This window comes from Megalobrama amblycephala, linkage group LG18 (assembly GCF_018812025.1).
Source record: "Megalobrama amblycephala isolate DHTTF-2021 linkage group LG18, ASM1881202v1, whole genome shotgun sequence".
Lineage (NCBI taxonomy): Eukaryota > Metazoa > Chordata > Actinopteri > Cypriniformes > Xenocyprididae > Megalobrama > Megalobrama amblycephala.
In genome coordinates, this window is record NC_063061.1 from 3407687 (window position 1) to 3421809 (window position 14123).

Here is a 14123-nt window from a genome sequence, read left to right on the forward strand (position 1 = left end):
CAGGAAGGGCTTTGGCCCACTTGACTGCGGAGACGACTTGGCGGCCGCCTAGGCGGTTAAGCGTCGTCATGAGGCGGGTGGACGTGTCCGGGATGGTGCTGTCGTAGCCCGAGTAAATGATCTCTGGCTCAATGGCTTTGAGCAGGGACAGCATGGTGGGCACCAGCTGGGGCATGGCCTTGGGCACCAGCGAGCACATGCGCTCATCAGGCAGAGCGGGCGCCTGCTCACTTGAGGACGAATGACCCCGTAACCGCATTAGTTTCTTGTTTTTTCGAGCTGAAATAAAAAGGAGAAATGTGAATATTAATTATTCCACGAAGACCATTGATCTAAACAAACTTCATCTGAATGTTTAATAGGGCTGGGCATTGACACAAACTTCACGATTCGACTTGATTTCAATTTCAATTCACAAGCTTGCGATTCAATTCGATTTCAGTACATGTGCAGTACATGGAAAACAAAATATCTCTCAACTAATGCTGTAAACTATACATTGAACCACGGTTGGTACATCATTATAAAATTAAAGGTTAAAATTAAGTAATTTGTAGGATACTTACATTTACACATTAATATGTTTTTATAATAACTTTTAATAATACTTTTTTAATGACATAATTATGTTTCTACTTGTTTGTTTTTTAAGGTGACCTATTATGGCCCATTTTTACAAGATATTAATATGTCCCCAGAATGTGTCTGTGAAGTTTCAGCTCAAAATACCCCACAGATCATTTATTATAGCTTGTCAATTTTGACCCTATTTTGTGTCCCTTTAAATGCAAATGAGCTGCTGCTCCCGGCCCCCTTTCCAGAAGAGGGCGGAGCTTTAACAGCTCACGCTTCGGTTGCTCAACAACAACAAAGCTGGAGAATCTCACGCAGCCAAAATGAGGATTGTCAGTAACGGTGTTCAGCCTTACATTGTTCAAACCGGAGTCGCCACTGATGGAGAGACTCAGGGAGAAGTTACAACTTTTAAGAATGAATGGTTAGTGGATAAATGTATGTAGTTGCTGTGGAGTTGATTCAACTAGCATGTGCCGTCATGTAAATCTTTTGTGCAAATCCAGCGTTGAATTGACCCTTATTTGTGAAGCAGTCCGGCCTAAAATGACATCACATTAGTAGTCCAAGCTGTTTTGTGGGCGAGTCATAAGTAACACCGATACATTTCCGTCAAACACAACTTCTGTTTGTGCTAGCATAAAGTAATAAAGCGCATGGAGGCTAAGGGAAAGTACACGGAAAGTGGAGCTGCCTGAACTGGAGAAACACATTACTTAAAGATACTTGCATTTGTTTTTTGTTTTTGCCGCACTTTTGCTGCACTTGCACTGATTAAACGATTACATGAGACATGATACATATTTTGGCCAGTTGTACTGTATCTTTAAACATACCTTCTGATGTTCATTCATGCTGTATGAATAGCAATCTGTCACTAAAACATTATTTATTGTTTGAATTTCATAATAAATCTGACAGGATTTCAAAGCTGAGACCTGTTTCATATCAAAAGTAACAATGCACAAAGATGACTAAAATATATTGGATGGGAGGCACGATACAAAGCTTTGTTCATTCATCAGCTGAAAACAGCATAGACTGAAATATCAATTTTTGGGATTTAAGAATCGATATCAGTGCAGACAGATACGTGACTAAATAGACTTTGATCTTCGTATCTTGATACAGCCTTTGGAAAATTCATTTTCATAGCTTTTGTTGCTGTTCATGTTTTGTAAATGATTCAGTGACAAGGATCTCAAAGATGAATAACAAAGAAGTCTAGTTTAAAACACATGTGCCAAGTTCTAAAAACATAATTGATGAATTAACTTAAAAACGAACGTTAATATTATAAATCACCGAGAACATTTTTTGTGCGCCAAAAAACAAAACAAAAAACAAAATAATGACTTTTTAACAATATCCAGATGTTTTGAAATCTGCCATATATTGATATTGTTAAAAAGTTCGTTATTTAGCTTTTTTGGCGCACAAAAAATATTCTCGTCACTTCATAATATTAAGGTAGAACCACTCACATGAACTGATTTAAATATGTTTTAGTACATTAATGGATCTTGAGAGAGGAAATGTCATTGCTGTCCATGCAGGCCTCATTGAGCCATTGGATTTCATCAAAAATATCTTAATTTGTGTTCTGAAGATGAAGGTCTTACAGGTGTAAAACGACATGAGGGTGAGTAATTAATGACATTATTTTCATTTTTGGTGGAACTAACCCTTTAATGCTTTAACAATAATATAGAATATGGCTGTGATTTCAATACATTGAACACATCAGCACACAGAAAATACATTTATTATTATTATTATTTTTTTTTTTTTGGTTAATATTAACAAAAATCAATTACTGAACATTCAGATTCACAGTGGTAAGCTTATAATACTTTATAATTTGTAAGTGAAATTCAGTTTGATAAAATGACCGACTGCAACCACAGGAAAATAAATAAATAATAATGATAATAACAATAATAAAAACTACTGCACAAACTGTTCTTGGTCTAACTACTGAATACTCTCATGACTGTTGGACATACTGGACCACAAAAAATATTATAATAATTGATCATTTAAATTCAGAACATATTTATCACAGAAAATAAGTATTCAAGTTATAGTATGGATGTTTTTTTTTGTTTGTTTGTTTTAAAAAAAAAATATATATATATATATATATATATATATATATATATATATATATATATATATATATATATATATATATATATATATATATATATATATATATATATATATAATGAATGAATCCAAATCCATAATATAGAACAAAAATGTTCTATATTAAAGACAATGTTCTTAAGTGACGTAGACTACAGATTAAGAATTAGCATGTGCTTTTTAGTCATTTATTGTGAATTCATACAATTACTGAGTTCCTATATGAAGGAATATTCCAGTGAATCTTTCGAATTTTAGCACATACACTATATGAATGAAGCTTATGGTGATGTGTGTGTTTTTTATGTGCGAACCGTCTCTTGAAGGCTTTCTCTCATAAAATCACTGTTCTGTTGATTGAGAGCTTACCATCAAACAAAGTCATTTTGTCCCAGTCTCTTAATTTTCTGCCATAAATGTTTCTATGGCAACTAAAAGCCTCTCTGGTACAACCCCAGATTTAGTTAGCAGCTACTGCATCAAGGTCTTTTTTTTCCTGTTTGGTGCTTCACGCAAATAAATCATCCACGATTTTAAAGCCTTGCAAAGAGATGGATGAATTCTGTCCAATATCTGTGAAGTACATCAGCACGCTGTCAATGAGGCACTGCTGCCTTCTTAACACTTTTGGCCATTTTATACCTTCCTTCATCTTTTGTGCATGAGAGAAAAAAATCTGCAAAAAAACAGTCCTTGGTCTCACTGTGTTTCCACCACCTACTTAAGGACGTGTACTGGAAAAAATGCATGCAGCACAAGGAAAAAAAAATCCATATTCATTTGAAAAAAAAAAAAAAAAAAAAAAAATTATGGATCTGAATTATTTGATGACTTTTGGTTCCGTTAACATTTTTCGATCATTGATGCGAGAAGTGTAGCATATTAAAACTGAGTTTTTTCCTTCAAAGTTATTTACCTCGAAATCTATAATTCTGGTTGCTTACTGGTTTGCGCCCCTGTGCCGTGGCATATAAAGGTCATATAAATCACTCAAGTGAGCCAAATGACAACTGCTCATCATCCTCACCTTCCAGATTCATGCCGGCCTGAAGACACTTGCGGAAGCGGCATGCCGGGCAGTTTTTCCTCCTTATCTTGTCGATGATGCAATCATTTCTTCCGGCGCAGAGATAGTTGTGCTGCCCTGGAAAAAAAGATTTACAATTGCAATGAGCACCTCTGATGTTTGGGGTTAAAGCATGACACCACAAAAAACCCTGATAGATTTGAACTATGCTTTGCTGTATTTACAGCAGTAAAGCTCTGTTAGTAGAATGAATTTATTTCATCAACAATCAGGAAAAGTGACAAACCAATTAAGGACCAGATTTACTAAAAAGGGCAAATTTGCATGCGAGCGCAATTCCAAAAATAAAAGCGCTGATGAGAGTGGAAAGTTCTGCGCATGATTTACTGACGATGTGCAAATAAAATAACAGACGCAGTCGGATCATTTCCATAATGAACAACGCAAATCTATCAGGAGCAGCGCAAATTAGCATCTGGTTTAATAGTGCTTTTTTGGGCGGTAAATAATGGCGCAAATACCAGTAAATTGACTAGCGCAAACCTTAGTAAAAATAATTTTGCGTCTATGTCGGCGCCGATGGCCTCAAGGGCAGCGCGCCGACATGTAGCGCCAATGCGATTCGGGCAACCCGAGTTCGAGTCCCGGCTCGTGGTCCTTTCCCGATCCCATCCCCCTCTCTCTCTCTCCCACTTTGCTTCCTGTCTAACCACTGTCTTATCATAATAAAGGCAAAAACGGCAAAAATAAATCTTTTTTAAAAAGCTAATTTTTCACTGCGTGTCCTTAGTAAATCCTGATAATAAGTTTTTAACTAGGGCTGGACAATAATTCAATATCAATATATTTCGCGATATAATTTTTTTTCGATAACGGTGATATGATTTTTAAACACATTTCCGGTATTTCGATATATACATTACAGCATTTCTCACTGACTTGAGGCGCAGCCGTTAGAAAGAGCAGAACGCGATTGGCTATTTGTGTGATGACGTACACCACAGAGACACGCAGCCACCAGCCAGTGCTCAACACAGCAGTTGGATCAAACACGAACGCGGCAAGTTTTACAAATGAGTGCACCTGATGCAAATGCGACGGAACAAGCTTCCACAACTTGATGAAAATATGTGTGCATACCTACACCGTGCTGGTTCATGTTTGGTGCAGGAGAATGTGTGAAATAAAAACTTTAAACACGGATACTTTATTCTGTATGAGCTATGTGTCACGTGGCTAGTGTTATTAAACTCATCGCGGAGCTCCGCGCTGAAACCGAGCATATGCGCGCTCCGCCTGTATATCATAAAAACAATCGTATTTTTCATGTGTTCGTATTCAAACTCCAGTTCTGACCGCATCGCGAGCAAAATACAAACAACACGTGCTGCTGTGCTGAGGTAAACAGCCTACGGCTCGCGTGTTTGAACGCAGCTAGAGCAGGCAGAGGTGAATGAACAGCACTTGTGATATTTGAATTCTTCGCTGTAATGCGATCTCATGCGAACATATTTTCCAGTTGTGCTGTAGATTACAGCAAAACAATCCACATGCACACAAACCTCTGCTCTGGTCGCGTCTCAGGAAAACATATTGTGTTGTAGCACTGAGGAAACGAACACCAACGATATGTCTCTGAATGACAAGAGACCGAGGCGAGAGAAGTGACACTTCCTCATGCATAATACCGCAATTATAATCTTATGCATACTACAGCGCAGTGATTTGATTAAATGAGCTTTATGTCATGAATAGATGTCGAGAATCGCTCGAAACGGTCTACGTCAGCATGTTCGACCATGCCCATACTTGGGCCTAAAGTACACGATTAGGTCAGATTTTGTGACGTTGCTCTGACTCAGCTTTTCAAACAGGAAGACAGAAATCGCTCTGAAAAATGCAAAAATAACTATTTTTCACTTATTAATAACATTGAGTACCTTTAGTGTTTTCAATGATGTGCAGCCTATACCTGTTTACATCTCAAAAAAAGTGTTTTGGGGTTTCATGACCCTTTAAGAATAATAAAATCAGCCTACGTTATAGTTTAATGTTAAAGATATTAATATTACTAAAGTGAGTGAGTCTTATGTTTATTTTTATGTTTGTATGAAGGCTAAATACAAATAAAAGCTGAACATAAATTTATTTCTACTGTTTTTATTTCTAAAATATTATATAGTTTTATAGGAAGAGATTTCATAGATTTGGCAAATACATTTTTCAGACAGTTGTAGGTACAGACATCCGTTGTGGCCGTTCTTGGCAGTTTTTCTGAAGCTATTATATAGTTCATATCGATATCGGAATTATATCGTATCGACCGAAATTAAGAATTATATCGTGATATAAATTTTGGCCATATCGTCCAGTCCTATTTTTAATGTCAAAAGAGGTTTGCGCTGGCACAAGCTGTTAGTAAATCTGGCCCTAAGACTCTGTTTCCACCTGGTATTAAGATGCATTTTAGTCAATCAGATCATGATTTTCTTCAAGGGGAGGGTCTATGGGTGGGTAAATGTATGAGTTTTTTTTTTCAAATCTTTAGATCTAATGGACAAAGTAAGTTTGCACACTACAAAAGCAATCCGGTCAAATGTGTTTTCAAATTTGTGTAGCAATGAGGATGCCGAAGCTGAGATCGTTCGCCAGCTTGTGGAACGGCACACGATGCACAAGAGTGGTTTTGGAAATAATACAAAATAATACAAAATGATCGAACGCACTGGCTTTGTGAATGAACCAAAATCAAATGATACCCTGGACACATTATCCGTGTATTTTCTGGAATCTCTGTGTGAAAGGAGCTTTAATACCAGGTGTAAACAGGGCCTTAGTGTCTTAAAGGTAAAAGTAACTAAAGGTAGCTTGAGCGGTAATATAATGGTCTATTCAAAGTTGCAAGTCTTGCATCACATCTCTCTTAAATGCAGTACTGACATTGACATAATCAAACAAGAGTATGTAACACTATGAAACTGAAACCTGATTAACAAAAGTTCTTGCTGTAATGATTTTAACCTTTAGGGTGAAAATATTTGAATGAAAATGACATTTCCTGTTGTGTTTCATAGACATAATAAAACTAATACAATTCTTGTTAAAGGTAAAAAATATATATAATACAATTCTCATTACAGGGTTGGATGACATGAAGGTGTCGATGATATAATAATGGTGTTATGACACAAATTTTAGTTTTAGGTGAAGCGTCCCTGTAAAAAGCCATTCCAGCTCCATGCTGTACACATTATGAGAGCAAAACCGTCACATCTTTATTCATTTCTACAAGTCAAGAGGAGCCGAAACTTCTGAAAGCTCTGAGCCAGAACTGCTTGGAATTATTACAGACTATAAAGCCAAAACAGATGAATAATCAAACGCCACCTCAACCAAACTACTGCCAACCACTCAGACCTTTGAGGATCCTCCATTTGGTGTGGAGAACATGCCAGTCTGTAGAGACCCAACTTGCAGAATTGTTCATTTTGAAGCATATCAAAGCATCCAGTTGGCAAGTATACGCTGTAGTTTAGAAACGGTTTCCGTGACTCTTTGTTCAATTTCTCTGTAACTATAACACTGTAAGGAGGTTTTTGTGTGAAGCTATACAGAATGTTCTCTAATTGTTATTTTTACATTATATTTAATAAAAACTAACATTCCCAAAACATTTTGGGAACCATGCATTAAAGGGTTAGTTCATCCAAAAATAAAAATTCTGTCATTAATTCCAAACCCGCAAGACTTTTGTTCATCTTCAGAACGCAAATGGAGATCTTTTTGATGAAAACTAATCCATATGAATTGAGTGGTTTAGTCTAAATTTGTTTTGGATTGTTCTCATGCGTCATTCAGGTTCTTTTGAACTTCTGCTTATGTTCGCTGATCAAAGTTTATATGTGAGAAAAAGCCTTTATGAACTTTTTGAAGCATCTGTCTATGGAGGGACAGAAAGCTCTCAGATTTCATCAAAAAGATCTTAATTTGTGTTCCAAAGATGAACGAAAGCCTTACGGGTTTGGAACGACATGAGGGTGAGTAATTAATGACAGAATTTTCATTTTTGGGTGAACTAACCCTTTAAAGGTGCTCTATGTAAGAATGAAAGCTAGTGGTTGAAATGGGTACTGCAGTCCAAATTCAAACTATTGTTTTCCCCGCCCCCTCCTCCTCAGACTCGTCGCTCTCGCGGGTTGCCAGTTTGAAGACACAAGCTCAATTGACATTGGAATGCGAGGAGACTTACACACTGTAAGATAATTAGTTGATTTATTGATTTATGATGAGTTGATATCGCATTTTAATATGCTCCTGTTCGATGGATGCTGAGGCTTTTTAGGTCGGGTAGAATCTGCGATCTCTGACCCAGTTTGTTTGCTGGCTTCAATGGCTGCAATTCGCAAGCCAGGGTGGCGAAATACTACTGGGTAAATTGGAAACCTGCGGTCTTGCACAGACCGAAACAAAAACAGAAATTCCGACACGGAACGCAAATTTCAAAGTAAAATAACTGGCTGTAGCCATGTCAACTCAGCATGTTTAATAAATATCTGCAAACATATTATGGTATTTTTATGCTTTAGTACAGTCAAAAACTTACATAGAGCACCTTTAAGGTAGTGACAATTGTATGTACACCACATCTGCATAGAGAAGATCAGAACTTCAGATAATATATCTTCAGTTAAGCTTATTTTTCACTTCTTTTTTTTCCTAGATTCACTTCATGTCCAGTGTAACCACACACTCTGCAGGAGAATACTCTCAATCATCAATCAACTCCTTCCTGTCTGATGCTGCTTTGACAGTGGCCAGTAACTAGATTACACCTTAATTAGCCTGGCTATATTATACTTTACATCCATCGCCGACATAGCTGGTTCTCTGATAAATAGAGCTTAGAAATCCATTTCTGTCTGCCTTTCAACTAGGCTTGAAGCAAATTCAAGGAAAAGTGCACAAAAGACAATTTAGCTTTATCTTCATCCTCCAGACCACTGCTTGGCACCCTAAGCCTTCTTTTCATTAAACGTTCAAATAAAACAATAATGTCACGCTCAAACATGTTCAGCAGGCCTGAAGCACTCTGACTCAAGTGCCTTCCCATTAGTCAAGGTAAAAACACATCAACAAAACCGATCAATTGCAAATGCAGTCATACAGCAACTAACTGTGGTGCAAGCAAAATCAAGTGAAGTGCAACTATGATGATTATCTGAATGCAAACTAGTGACTAATAACTAGTGACTAATAACCGTTAACATGCCTGTGAGCAGAGTCAGAAATCAACTTGTCATCAAAAGTCCTACATATTTATTTAAAATAAATATTTACTGTAGAGGCGAGTGCTGTTACAGCTAATATAAAGTGGTTTTTTGATGAAAAACATAATCAGCTTTAAAAACAAAAACATAAAGAAAACACTTAAGCCAAAGGTTAGTAGATCGATGTAATCAAACACATGTGCCCGCCAATTATTTCCAATATACTGTATATTTTAGCAGAGTGTTTGTGTTATGATATCTTGTGTACTGAATTTGATGCTAATTTTACTTATAATGGCCATAACTGAGCCATCATTTAAACCGATTAAAATTAGAACATGGTTTTGTGTTTTTATTTGGTTAGAATGAAAAAATGCCCATATAAAGGTAAAAAATGCCCCTGAAAATCAAGTCCAGTATTCATAAACAAGTCCAGCTAACAATTAATTTCTGACAGTGCCAGTGGGTGATTTCTTTTCCCGCTCTAATGATTGTGTTTCATTGTGCCAGTGATACTACTATAAATTATTAAACAAAAGCATTTTATCACAGGTGCATTGTGGGGCGACTGAAACGGTTAGAAAAAAGCATTATTTAAGGTGAATTTATTTACCATCTGTGTTTTGCCGTGCTCTCCATCCTTCACCATTGCCAGAGCAACCGAAGAAATCAGGGAAGAAAAACAAAATAACAGATAAAAATGTTTCAAGTGCTGAAAACACAGCTCAGTTCATGCTGACACTTTGTTGGCAAAGATGACGTTGCTTAGCGGAAGCTATTCATTTTTGTTTAGCTATGAATTTGACAATATGAAGAATCCTCTATGCAGGACACATTCATATCTGTTATTTTTGCATAAAGAAGCCATATTCTTTTTTCCCCCTGAAGTTCAATGTCAAGGCTTCTTGCCACAAAAACAGTCATTTTAAAAAAAGCAATTAGTCTTTTAGTCACACTAAATGCTACAATACTGTGCAACATGACAAATAATATTTGATGATTACTATCAGAACTATAATTCCAAGTAATCTGACATTCATCAGTTGGTTCTTTACCTTGTTCTTTTCTTCATAAAGGCAAAGCCAAGTTGGCTGATTACTACATGTATTGTTATTAAAAAACTTGGGTGGTCGTGCGTTAATAAGCTAACGGTTAATTATGCAAATCTTTATGTAAATGACTTAATGACCACCAGCAAACCACTAATGGGACTAAATAGAGCATACCCCAGGGGTTATATCAACAACAAAGTTAATCTGACCATGGACATGGGTATTACACCTTACAGAATAAGATCATGTCTAGCCTCTATGTAGCTCAAAAGTTTCTGTACAAATAGAAAGGCATATTTTTATTAAATTAGGATTACTTTTTTTTTTTTTTTTTACAAATGTACTTGGCACTATAAAGAAATGCAGTCCAATTTTAGCAGCCTCAGTTCTCAAGTATTCATTTAAAAATCTTCAGTTAAGCATTTGAAGGCATGACTCAAAATCAATCAGCTTCAAAATTAATTTGAAGCAAAAAAAGACAAAGACTGTTTACTTAAAGGATTAGTTCACTTCAGAATTAACATTTTTCCTGATAATTTACTCATCCCTATGTCATCCAAGATGTTTATATTTTTCTTTCTTTAGTAGAAAAGAAATTAAGGTTTTTGAGGAAAACATTCCAGGATTCTTTCTCCATATAGTGGACTTCACTGGCTACCGTAGACGGAAGTACCATTCCAGTGTTTACAAAGTGAACCTACAAAGACTAAGTCAAATGCCCTTTACAAAAAAAAAAAAAAAAAAAAAAGATAAAACAACGATATCAGATGATTTTGAAGTTGGAGGAGAAAATGAGTTTTTCGCCCTACCGTGGAAATTCCACCTACGTCACGTGTGACCTTTCCAACGTGATTATTTAATGCATGGAGCATCTCAGAGCAGTGCAAGATGAGCATTTGTGGTTAAAAAGTATATAATTTGTAATGTTTTTAGAAAATGACTGATCGTTTTCGCTAGATAAGACCCTTATTCCTCATCTGGGATCGTGTAGAGCTCTTTGAAGCTGCACTGAAACTGACATTTGGACCTTCAACCCGTTGAACCCCAGTGAAGTCCATTATATGGAGAAAAAAACCTTCATTTCTTTTCAACTGAAGAAAGAAAGACAAACATCTTGCATGACATGGGGGCGAGTAAATTATCAGGAAATTCTAATTCTGAAGTGAACTAATCCTTTAAAAATCTTCAGTTAAGCATTTGAAGGCATGACTCAAAATCAATCATCTTCAAAATTAATTTGAAGCATAAAAAGAAAAAAAAAAAGAAAAAAGAAAAAAGACAAGACTTAAATTATTTTATGAAGCAATGAACTACACATCCCATGAAGCATCAGTACAACAAGGAACTACTGACTTAGAATCACTGATTTTTTTCATTTGCAAAGTCAAAATATTCAGATGCAAATACTTTTCTTAGTGGTGGGTCTTTCTTCAGTATCATGGGTAATGTAGTTCTCCACTAGGGCTTTGGCTATTAACCACGGTTTCTCATTAATACTTCTGAAATGATAATAGCTTCTCCAGAAACACCATCTCTTCAACCTCTGAGTGCATGGAAGGTCTGTTCTGAAAGGTTTATACATAATCTAATTAGTCTGTGGAGAAAATGAATTGGATTTTACTTTTGTAATCCTATTTTTGTGCTCTTCAGAGAATGGATGGTGGATGAAGCCAACGGAGTAGATATTACAGTGAATATTATACAGGTGCCCTGTAGTTCATTTTTCGGATGGAGCATGTGTTAAAACAGGAGGGTAGTTTGTCAGGGAGCCAAGCACACATGATTCATTGCCGCATGCTCTTTTTCTGTGCAACAACTCTAAAGAAACGTCTCATTTCAAGGTAGAACCTCCTGCAGGAAACCACACTTTGACTTTTTTTCTGTGATTAATTGAGGCAAACCTGATCATGTGTTTACTGAGGTTTACAGAGAACTGTGATTGATGGAGTAGATCACACAGAAATTACTCAAAGGATATAGATTAAGGTCACAATCAGTACACAGTGTTGATGTACGTGAGGTTCAGAAGTCTGAGTAACTGAGGAATATTTCAGATTCTGCACTGTTTCTGGGTCACTAACTCTGACACTGACCATGTGAACTACATTTTACAAAACGTCACATGTTCTTTCTTTCTTTGAAGCGTGAAAAAGCCCTTGGGAACCTTCTGAAATCATGCTGAATGACATCAGATTCCACTTGTGGAATTGTCCCCCCCCCAACTTTTCACTTTATTTTTTTCACTAATGTTTTTGAACTTCTGGGTTGCTTTCAAGCACAAGCTGGAAATGGCTACTTATGTCCACATATTGAGTGATTTACAAAATGATCGCAATAATAAATCCACACCTGTGGATATCAGAATACATTCACTGGGCAATATACAACAATACCATAAATGATTATTAGGGCTGGGTATTGACACAAATTTCACAATTCTATTATTTTGGATATATATCAGGTACTGTACATGGCAAATTTTCTCAATGAAATAAATTTCTCAACTAATGCTGCAAACTATACAGGGGAGTCAGTTGGTGCTACATTACTATAATATTGAAGGTTAAAATTAATTGATTTGTATACAAACTCTTAAATTACACTTAAGGAAGTTTTTAATAATAATACAGTTTATAATACTAACTTTAAAATTCCATAATTATATTTCTACTCCAATTCGTTTTTTGAAATATAAATTTAAATTTAAATGGTGGCTGTCATAAAAACTTGACAGATTTATTCAAACATACATTAAATATTGAAGAACATCAAAAATGATAATGAATATGGTGCACCTATTTAGCAAAATGCTCCTCTCTAGCTGACTAACGAGTTTATGGTCACTGAATATGGTTTCTGAGGTAAATGTGATATTAAGTGACATTGTTTACAAGCTCTTTTACTGACGTCTTTCCGTGGTTGAAACACTGATTGAGCGATTACATGAGATATGATCCCTTCAGATGTTCATTCATATTTATTTTGTGCTTTAAAGGTGCTAAAGAGGATGTTTTGTTTTATACATTTTTGCAATATTACTTGAAACTGTCTTTACTAACTGATAAAAGACTATTTATTTTAGGTGCACTGAAAGGTAATAATATTAATATACATCATCTGTGCACGAGGTAGGGCCTTAAAAACATCAGCCAATCGTTTACGCGATGATCGGCCCTCTGGCCCTCTGGCTTGTCAATCACTGCCGTCACGTTCCTTGTGAGAGACGTGCGGCTGCGCGCTCCAGTAACTTTCCACACTCCACAGGCGCCGCATGCAATGTTTTTGTCAGGAGTCAGGAGTAACAACAGCAGATTATGAGTTACCTGCGGTGAGTCCGACATAATGAATCCACTAACACGACACAGCGAATGCCGGTGGTAAACACTCGTGTTCCAATACTCGTGCACGAGTTTTGGGAGGCGTTCCCTCGAAATTCTTACGCATGCGCTCATTTCAAAAACTCAGTAATAGTCTTTGGTTTCTCAGTCGACGAAAAGATCCTCTTTAGCACCTTTAAAGGTCCCGTTCTTCGTGATCCCATGTTTCAAACTGTAGTTAGTGTGTAATGTTGTTGTTAGAGTATAAATAAAATCTGTAAAATTTTAAAGCTCAAAGTTCAATGCCAAGCGAGATATTTTATTTAACAGAAGTCGCCTACATCGAACGGCCAGTTTGGACTACATCCCTCTACTTCCTTCTTTAATGACGTCACTAAAACAGTTTTTTGACTAACCTCCGCCCACAGGAATACACAAGAGTTGCGTTTGTAGAGTGTGTTTGTCGCCATGTCGTCGAAACGCTGTTATTTTCATCCCGCAGTCCAATCACCGGGTCTGATTCCGGCTCAAATTGATAGGGTAAAATTAAAGACGTTTACAATAACACTGAGCGCGTGCATCTCCACGTTATGGTAAGAGGCGTGACCAAGGAGCGCTAAGCTGCTGTCGAATCACAACACAGGAACCGCTGGCACAATCAGAACTCGTTACGTATTTCTGAAGGAGGGACTTCATAGAACAAGGAAGTCATCAGCCCGTTTTTATGACAGTGGAAACA

The 14123-nt window shown here is 36.6% G+C and overlaps 1 protein-coding gene across 4 annotated transcripts in view; it reads right to left on the reverse strand.

Moving 5' to 3' along the window:
* Positions 1-14123, reverse strand: part of LOC125253381 (glucocorticoid receptor-like) — a 73201-nt gene that overhangs the window by 10445 nt on the left and 48633 nt on the right. For 3 of the 4 annotated variants that reach the window (XM_048167327.1, XM_048167330.1, XM_048167328.1), the window contains 3 exons: positions 9629-9655; positions 3749-3865; positions 1-279 (listed from right to left, as the gene is read on the reverse strand). In XM_048167327.1, the coding sequence (XP_048023284.1) occupies positions 1-279; positions 3749-3865; positions 9629-9655 (423 nt within the window). The remainder of the gene's footprint in view (positions 280-3748; positions 3866-9628; positions 9656-14123) is intronic. The other variant, XM_048167329.1, reaches the window with a different exon arrangement.